The sequence below is a fragment of the Scleropages formosus genome, chromosome 2 (genome assembly GCF_900964775.1).
Source record: "Scleropages formosus chromosome 2, fSclFor1.1, whole genome shotgun sequence".
NCBI classification, from domain to species: domain Eukaryota; kingdom Metazoa; phylum Chordata; class Actinopteri; order Osteoglossiformes; family Osteoglossidae; genus Scleropages; species Scleropages formosus.
Window position 1 is genome coordinate 20,497,180 of NC_041807.1, and position 10,244 is coordinate 20,507,423.

The 10,244-nt window shown below is 45.8% G+C and overlaps 1 protein-coding gene across 1 annotated transcript; it reads right to left on the minus strand.

Annotated features, from left to right (window-relative positions):
- Positions 1-2,196: 2,196 nt before the first annotated feature.
- Positions 2,197-4,553, minus strand: hyal6 (hyaluronoglucosaminidase 6). The gene is made up of 3 exons (XM_018747182.2): positions 3,618-4,553; positions 3,256-3,345; positions 2,197-2,655 (listed from the first exon to the last, which is right to left on the minus strand). Exons 1-3 carry the CDS (start codon positions 4,551-4,553, stop codon positions 2,197-2,199), a joined length of 1,485 nt encoding a protein of 494 aa, XP_018602698.2.
- Positions 4,554-10,244: the final 5,691 nt, after the last annotated feature.

Below are 10,244 nucleotides of genomic sequence, written 5' to 3' on the forward strand. Positions count from 1 at the left end.
GTGCTTGCTGGTCTGCGGAGCTGATTTAAGGAACCCGGTGTCATGTTTTTCTGACATATTTTTGGAATGAATGAAAGAGCCTGTCAAATTAAGATTTAAATTTAACTCAAAATCTTAAATATTCTTATTCCTATTCTTACTCTTCAATATTTTCCAAACTAAATTAAACGCCTTTAAAAGTACTGGATTGTCCACAGGTACGTACAATTATATGATTGACTTCTTTGTGATATCAGCTAGATTTTAATTTTACCACTTACCAGTCAAATAGTTATAAATTACACATTGCACCGTTCCACCAAGATTTTTATTTTTAAGGTAATGTTATTCATGTGAATTTATCTCATATTCAGCAAGTTCACAAATATTCATTCACACAGATACGATGGATGCAAAGGCAAATGCTAAACACAGGCCATCTTTTCATAAGCAATGCATTTGATTCAGTACTTTTTAATTGTTATCATTTTCCTTTAATGTAATCCATGTGGTGCTTAGGTTGTAAATGGAGGTCAGGTGACTTGCTAACTCCATGCCTTCTGTCCGGCCACAGAATTGTCCAGGCCTGGTTGGAAAACAGTGACTCCACCTCACTACACCAGAGGCATTCTTTAATCTGCTGTACATATCATTTACTCTCCATCGATGTTGGTTCTCAATGCCTTGCACAAACCATCAGCAAACAGGGTAGCGTTTCCCTCCTTTGGGGTCTTTCACACGCATATGTTCCATATTTCTGTTGAGTTTCAATTGCAATTCAAACTATCAATAATGAAACCCAAACAGAACAAATCCACTGAGATTTGTGGAGTAATGTCTGCAAAAACAACGCACAGCTTATTCCTGAAAGGTTATGACACGTAATTTGATTTTTGCTCAAGACAAAATTCATGAATGTTGCTATATATTTTTTCTCGTCTTTGAAGAGCCATATTAAATACAGATTTTCACCAGCCCAACGTAAGTAAACCCAGGTGTCAAGCATATCACATTTAGCTTTTACGACAAAAAGGTAATCATTAACAAATGGCCGATTTGCTGACTCCAGTGTTAAGGTGTTTCTTCCTCTTAAAATCCATTTTAAAAGACGTGAAAAAAGCTAAGTTAAGGACAGAAGACTGTCCTGTCCCAGTTGAGGAAGGTCCATAATGGCTATCCATTCACTTCCTTGGTCTGTGGTGCTGTTAGTGAGTCTTACCAGAGTTCTTTCCTCTTCATTTCAGTCACTTACCCCCCCCCCCCCCCCCCCCCCCCCAGTACATGGCACACTTCATCTGCTCTTTCTTACTCTTTCCCCCTCTTTCTTTTCCCAAGTTAGGCCTGGCTGATGGCTTCATGGATGGCCAGTATGGGACAGCAGCACAAGTGGCTTAAGTCCTAGTGCGACAGGCTCTCTTGCTGACCCTGATACACTTCTTTGCAGTTATCTCTCCACCATGATTTATTTCAGATCCCTGTGGGTCTGCAGTTACAAGGAACTATCAGCGCTGTTGGCAGCAGCTGTTTGAGTTCTGTTCTCAAAACAAATGAACGCATCCACGGTCCAGTGGGCTACGGGGCGATTTCTAAACTCATCACCCAACACTTTTATTTAGCAAAACTCTAATGTTCTTTCTCCTGTCTGGCAATCAACTTCAAGAACTCATCTCGTCTTCCATCTCCTCCTCATTAAGACCTTCAGCAATCCTTACCCCTGTGATACAACACTCAACACCTTCCAGAGAAGTCACACTTTCTCTCATTTCAGTTCTTCTCCCAAAGACATTTTCTATACTAACTGTCCAGCTAATCTCTCATGATCTGCTGAACTGTGAAGATAGCAGTGTATATTCTTCCTTCCCCTGGACCATTTTTCCAAAGATCCAAGTGTCTCTCCCCGCTCTTACTCATGATATGCAGTAAAAAAATACATCAGAACTGTTCTTTTCACAGTCAGTACAGAAATTAAAGGCCTTTACATACAAACAGTGATCAGAGTGCTTCTTTGTATGCAAATGGATTGTGCAAAACACTCTCATTGTTAGCTCAAATAATTCTAATGTGTCCCAGACACCTGCAACACAGCAGTTTCTGAGTCAACAGGTCAGAGCATGGGAATACCTAGGACGTTTAAAGGAATTCTAACACGTAACATATTCTGTAAATGTTCCATTTGCTCTATGTTGTCACCTCTCTTTCCTTGGGACATAAACACATCTACAGCAAAAGGCACTTGATTATGAGGCAGAAGCTGAGAAAGATGATGACACACAGACAAGGGAAATGGAGGGACAAGACAATGAAGAACTCCCGGAGAAAGGTGTCCTGGGGCCACGGGGGCAAATCGAGGGTCTCGGGCACCTCACAGTAGATTCCCGTCCAGCCCTGGTAGCACTGGCAAGTGAACTTGTGCTTCATGTCCAGGATGTCATCGTAGGTGAGGTGGCCACTGACGCTGAACCTGGATCCTTGGTGGCTCTGAGATGCCGGCTTGCGGTTGATGTGAAAGAAGCGGGGGTTCAGATGAAGCAGAGCTCCTGAATCAAGGCTCTTCCTTACACACCTTCCGTTCTTCTTGCACAGGGCCTTGCTGCACAGTTTAGCTGCTGATGTCACATTGATGACATAATGACCCAAAGGACCATCTATGTACTTCTTCACTATCAAGCAGTTCCTCTGGAATCAGATGCACAAGAATTCAGTTTAAAACTCAGTCTTTTTAACCCTACAAAGTTACTATAGATGACCTGTATTAGCGCAATCTGAGCATTGCCATTTTCAGTCCCATTCAGACTTGGCTTTCAGCACTGCACAGTTTTGGTAAAAAGTATCAGCACAGCATTTAAATAACACCAATTGTGAAATATACAAATAAATACGGCATGAAATATGCATCCAGAGAATTAAGACTTGTAAGCTGTTCACTTGTTCACATTCTTATTTTCTGACTGCAAGTGGCTCATACAGCACATTTATATTTAAACAAATACTTTTGAAAGGGATCCTCTTTGAACGTTTAAAACACTAATGTGATGCACATCTGCTGTCATACTGTCATGCTAAATGCAGTACATACAGACAGATTAATACCCGCATATACTGTACATATAAATGTATCTGTGAAACAACTCATTAAACATTCCCCCACTACAGAAAAGAAGGGCAGGCTTCTGCTCATCACTGGATACTCAGTTGTGAGATTCAATCATTGTTCTTGTCAATTACACAAACGGATGATTCAAAGGTTTACATGTGCCAACCAAGTGGTCCCCATACCTGCGATTGGGCATACTCTGAGGACCCCCATAGGATCACCCCTGCTGCCCCCAGTGCAGCGCTCTCCCCGATGGTGTGGACCAGGTCACTCTGTAAAGGGAGGATGACAGCCAGGACATGTCACTCACCAGGAGCCCATTTTAAATATTCTGGGGTAAACCATGATTTAGCAACTGCTGTTACCACCCTCCAGAACTCCTCTGATGCAATTGCTGGAAGATCAACAGCTTGTGGGTCAACCAGACAACAAGTGGGAGAAGGGGTTTCTTGAATGACATAAAGTCAAGAGAGGAATACTACATGGTATACGTGGTGAACGGTGTAGCATTTAAGGGACATGGCTACTGCATTTTGCTCCTCACCTCTGAAAGGACATGGAAGGTGTAAGCATAGAAGGGTCTGGAGTAGACAAAAACTGGGATTGCGTAGTCGCTGCGGGCAATAGATGCAATCCTCATGGCTTCCTTGACTCGGTAGTGAACGAATTTGACAGCGTTGGGTGTAGACTTGAGCTCATAGTCCAGGTAGACTGAGGGGTAGAGGGCAGTGCTCTGCCTCCAGAGCCACATCAGACGGTCATTGCGCACATGCTCCACATTGGGGCACTCGCCCGTGTATCGTTGAGGGCGTTGCTTATAGCCGTAGTTGTAGCAGTCAGGAAAGAGGTAGAAGCCCCAGAGTCCACGGGGCCTCCGGCTCTCCGACAGCAGCAGGGTGGAGTTCATGAATGCCTGGCCAGCCTTCTCAAACTGCTCCTTGGCCTCTTTCTCTACCTTGCTGTCGGGCCACTGTGGGTGGAGTAACTTCATGAGTTCCTTGGACTTGTTGCGGTAGATATCCTTGGAGCCCCAGTTGCGTACCCACTGCGGTCTCCAGTTCTCCCAGTCGATCACAGCCAAGCCCTGGAAGTCCTTGTATGGAATGAGCTTGTCAATGTCTGCACGGGCCTTGCTGAGGTGCTTGGAGAGGCTCTGGTTCTGGGGGAGGCCGCCATTGATGGGCTCACGTGAGTGCGAGTAGTACGGGTAGTAGCCTAGGTGGGAGTGGTAGAAAATGGTTACATTGGGGCCGCTGAGAGTATCATTGTAGTTGGCCACGATGTCGAAGACGCGCAGGTCCAGGTCCACCCTGAATCGCAAGAGGCAGGCCTCGGTGGGCGCGTTCCACACCACGATGAAGGGCCGGTGGGGAAGCAGCAATGCACGCGCCGGCTTTAACTGCTGCCCGGCGGTGCCCTCGCAACCGAGCAATACAACCACCGTGAGCCAGCCAATCACCGGGGGGCAAAAGAGCTTCATGACCTTAGAGTCTACATGGATCAATTAGTCCTCCTCCTAAACTTAAAAAACAAGAAGAAAAATGGCAGAAATTACATCCTTCAGAAAAATAAACACATTACTGTGCTCACTTGGCACAGATAAAGGAAAACGTTTATGTAAGAACATGCAATGAGGGTTCACTGGGGAGTGCTCCACACTTCTCAGGACGGTAGTTTTCTATGCGGTGGAAAGGTACTACTTACGTTTATATGCTTGATTGGTGAACAAAGCAACTAAAAAAAAGTCAAACACAATAAAGGTCCCCCTTGACGGGGCTGCTTTGGACCTGTCAAAAATGTTCACGTTGATTGTCCATTGGCTGCTTTCCTGAACAAAGGTTGCATTCAGGGCTATATTGTGAATGTTCACTGTGCGCTTCTCCTGCTGCCAACCGCAAAGACCCGCTTCTTTGTGCCATGTAAGATCCTGCAGCACGGTGCAGTAATCAAAACCTACTGTGTTAATAATGGGCCCTGAATTTACATTTTGTCTGAACGCTGTGTGAGAAACCGTAAACCCGCTCTCAGGAAACACGGCCACTGATGTGGCCTCCGTAGGAGACATGGAAGCTCACCAGTAATCACACTGACCGCCAGCTGGACCAAGGAAGGGAGTACAAGAGAGTACAAAAGGGTTCTGGAAGGAACTCAAATGATTCGTGAGAACACGGACATGCTTCCCAGGTTTCCTACTTATTTTTCACGTTTGAAATGCTTTTTTCCAAGATAGAAGAGGTGCACAGGACCACCATGAAGACTATAATGTGCACAACACTGTATGTCTTTGGTTATAAAGTACGCAATGTACACTCTGCTACTTCGCTTATGCCAATTCTTTGATTTCTTGCTGAGAGAGAAAATGAGTCACTGACTGACAAAAAAATCACTTTCCCCAGTGATGCGAAGGCCGAGCCAAGCCAAAAGAAAGCGACGGGGCTGCGGTTTGTTCGCCCCAGACCCAGAGAGCTGTGCGTAGGCCGTAGCCCGGCTCATTCTGTCTGAATAGCCATCTCCTCCTGGCCACAAAAGAAGGACTCCCCAAAGAACACAATAGAGGAGTCAGCATGGCGAAAAATCTGTTTCATGTTTCCAGAAATAGTCCCAGTTCAGAGGCAACAGTGGGGTCTGTGTCAGGATACCATATTAAAGACAGATGTATGATTCTGTGGCATCTCCTTAGACACTCCAGACATCTACTTGCCGGTTACAGTAACAGCACCAGCGGGTCAGCGCTGGGTGGCCAACAAACCCACGAAAATAAGTCAAACATAAGAAAAAAATTAGGTTTGTTGACATATGGATTGTATACCGCCTATACACCGTTTTGCATAATTGCAACTGTGCAAAAAATTATCGTGGCTCTGAGTCACTGCTTCTCCTACTCAGGAAACAGCCTAATTTTTAAAACTGCCAAACATCTATAAGTACATTTACTGCACATATATTCTTATTTTTATGTATCGTTCAGAGATTTTTTTCAAGCACAAATCTCAAAACATAGTTACTGCTCATAAAAATTGAAAAAAGTTAAATGAGAAAATTTCTCTTGCTGATGTTTTGGTTTGTGGCAAGGAAACGGCCACAGCAAACCTTGGACATCTGTGTGCAATTGACATGCTGTGAATACTTTGGTCTGGGTGAGACCCACACTCATTCGGAGCTCTTACGGAGAACGCCTTCATATGCGCTCAATCCGAGCCGAATTTCTGATTTGGAAATAATGACGGCAACCAAAAATGAAGGAAAATAGACCGACGAAGAGCCAAAGCAACCTTCGGTCAGTGCCAGTCACTGTTCTCCCACTGCTGATTGTTTACATCGTGAATGTTTATATGGATGTTTTGTTTTTGTTTTTTCTTTAATTTCTGGGATATGAATTCATGGTTTTGGGACGTCAATTTTTTTTTTTTTTTTTTTGCCAAACAATTGACACAGTTATGACTTTTCCATGGTGGGCATGACATCTTGGATTTCCTAGATACTTGTACCCAAGACTCGCAGCAACGCTGTTCAGAAACCCTGAGTTTTGACATGTCATTACCACTCCCCCCGAAAGGTTTCTCATAACATCTTATACTTTTTATCTTTTGAAACTCCAACGCCTGACTACTTTACCATCTGCCACTGACCGCTCTTCACCGAGCCCTCTGTGTGTCCGTGTTCCAAGTTATGAGCGTAGACACGTAGTTCCCCACTAACGCTGATCAGTGACACTCCCAGGACACTGTCACCCTTCCAGGCCTCATTAGGCGTGGGGGCTCATTCTGATGCCCCGTTCATGTTGGACGGTGGGGAGTTACTCCATGCTCCAATAATTCTTTCACCCATCCAGACTCCAGCGCCTTCATTGACATTTTCCCATCAGCACTCTGGGTTCTGACTCCCACTCCTGTGGTCTGCCCCTCTCCCCAAGTTCGGGAAACACCGTTCCACACGCGCACACGTGATTTTCCTTAACGTTTTCAGGCAGCACAGACATTACCTTTACATTTGTTCATTTAACTGACCCTTTTCTCCAAAGTGGCTTACAATGGCAAGGTACTTTACGATTATTTACCCATTTATACAGCTGGGTAATTTTTATGGAGCAATTTAGGGTAAGTACCTTGCTCAAGGGTACTACACCTGGAGGTGGGATTCGACCCTGCAACCTTTAGACCCAACTTCACAGCATCTTCTCATAGCTGCAGCCACAAGGGTTCGGCGATTTTAGCAGCAGTTTGGCCGGCACCGTTATGAACTCAACTACACTCCACAGACACTAATGTGTCACACAGGAACACTTCAGGTATACAGCCATGGCATTAATGAGCTGTTATACTCATTGAAATTGTCTCTCATGGCAACGTGCACCTACCATGTGCTCTCTTCCTTAGCTGACCTTGAGCTGGGGGCCCAGGCACTTGTTTCTCGTTCCTCAAGAAATGTTATTTTTCCCAGGACTTCATAAGCCCTTTGCTCCAGTGTCTGTCCGTGCGGCACCGGTGATGTCCCGTTCACATGGCCTGAGCAGAGTGAGTGGTGCCCCCGTTTTGCTAATCTGGCTCCTCCTCTAGAACCTGACCAACGCTGGCAGGCAAAATGGGGGCAGTCACCCGGGTCCCAGTGCATCATTATTACTGGTGTTGTACCTTTGTCACTCATGCTCATCTCTCCCAGCAAAGAACCAAAGGCAAAGAGAACAGACGGGAGCTGTTTAAAGGAATGCTCAACCGGAATTTGTTAAAAACACTCTCAAAAAATGCTATATGCTATTGGAATTGGTCATTTTCCAGTTCAAGGTTATTTGAACTTTTTATTAACAAGGTACAATAAGCTTAAAAAATTATTTATTGCACTTTTCACGGCTATTCTCCATCATGGGTGCACACACTTGCACATCTTTCCTGCGTCTCTTTATACTGCTCTACCTGATTTATCCCTTTGTACCAGACAAAAAGATTTCCCATGGTCTTCATAACCCAGTTCCTGTTAAGTGGAATTTTACCAGTAGCAGAAACACTGTGTGTCCGAATCGTTTATGGGAGGCCATATCACAGATGCAAATGAAGCACATATAGAGGTAAATACCACATGGCGAATAATCCATCCATTCAATTTCAATAACAGCTTGTCCTGAGCAGGGTTGTGGTGATCCAGAGCCTATTCTGGAGGCACTGGGCACAAGGCTGGGGGGGTCAATCTACACAGGACACCAGTCCATCACAGGGTAGCCAGAATTCAAATTCAGCCTTCATAAATGTGAGGAAACATCCCATTGTCTTGCGGAACTGAGGACGCCGGGGCGGCTGGACCCAAGTGCAGGATCGTTCGTCAGGAACCAATGAGTCAGGCGAGTTCTCGTTGTCGGGGGCGGGCGAAGAATCGGTCGATCGGCAAACAGAGTGAGAACGAGGATCCATGGACGTGGTCGGGGGGCGATGCGAAAGGTCGAAAGCCGGAGAACAGATACAGGAAGCAAGGGATGAGGAAGAGCAGGACATAGCGCAGGGGACAGTTGTCTCAGCAAGATTCCGGAAGGGAACGGGAGCAGAGGAGGGTCTTTTAAGGGTGTGTGTGCTGATTGGTATCCGGTGCTTGATCTGTGTCAGGTGCTATCGATGGTGATGCTGGCGTGGACATGACACCCATAAGATGAAGAAGGGGTATCGCATGAAATTACTTCTAAAGTGAAGTCTCGTAACTCATTTACCTTGGTATTTCTAATGCCACTGTACCCATCTTTGCGCTCAAACGCATACAGTGTGTGTCCAGTGCAGGCTAGCAAAGCGCATTCTTTCAGGCTGAGTGTTTCCGTTGGAAAATCAGTAACAGCAGGTGTTTGGGCCAACGGAGGGATGTGGCGCTCTCCGTGTGAGCCCATACAGTAACCCTGCACTCTGAAACTCTCCTCCAAACCCACTGCCATGGGACGAAAAGAGGGAGGCCCCTCAGCTGTGCAAACAGAACAAGAGACTGGTACCGAGATGCCTTACCTTAACCGTACTAATGCCCCTGCTGAGGACAGCACAGCGACTAACTGGAAAAACAAGAGAGCAAAAATAACAGAATATAATGGCTCTCATGTGGTTAAAGTTCCACCTTTGGGCTCGAAGGTCCCCTGGTTCGAATCCCACCTCCAGCTGTAGTACCTTTGGGCAAGCAACTGACAATGAAATACACACACACACACACACACATACATTCTCAGAACCGCTTGTCCCTTACGGGGTCACGGGGAACCGGAGCCTACCCGGTAACACAGGGCGTAAGGCCGGAAGGGGAGGGGACACACCCAGGACGGGACGCCAGTCCATCGCAAGGTACCCCAAGCGGGACTCGAACCGCAGACCCACGGAAGAGCAGGACCCGGTCCAACCCACTGCGCCACCGCGCCCCCCTTGTGACAATGAAATACTCCAGTAAAATGGGTAACACTGAAAGGCGCTTTTGTGAAACACATCAGTTAAGTTAATGTAAAATGACATGTAAATATGTTGGGGAAGTTTCACTATTTTATCATGGGACACTGGGTGTCTTGCCAAAGGTACCTCTCCCCAGAGGTGTAAGCACTCATTACGTGTTAGGGGACCACCAAAACTTGAGGTTCTGTACAAATATTAGAGGGACAGATCAGGTTTGTTTAAATGCTCAGTGGGGGGAGCACATCTCCCACCTCCCACCTTCTTACACCTATTCTTCTCACCCTTTGGGCCACAACCTATTCCCTGTTGTTCTGCTGTGAACATCTCACCTCTTGGTCTTTGCTCTCCATTGGCATCACTGGACGGCACAGAGCTTAGGACGAGTCTGGACTATGAAGGGTAGAAAATGCTTTTGGTGAGAAGAGCGCTCTATGAAAACGAACTGAGCCAAAACTGACGGTTAACACGTTTATGTGTGGTGTGGGCTGCCATCTATTGGAGAAGAAAGCTCATAAAGTGAGGAAGCACATGAAATACAGTACAATGCTGACAGTGCAGGGAGGAACACATCGGGCCCACGGGGTCTGCCAGGTACATTTGTCGGTCGAACCTTTGAAACTTTACGATTGTCGCCCCATTATGTTTCACTTCGTAATCTGGATCCAGTAGGGATGTAATTTTAACATGAATAAACATAGATGTTCAGTTACGATTGTTTTGAAGGGAATGGGGTCCTAAAGTACATCACATTACATTTACATTTATTC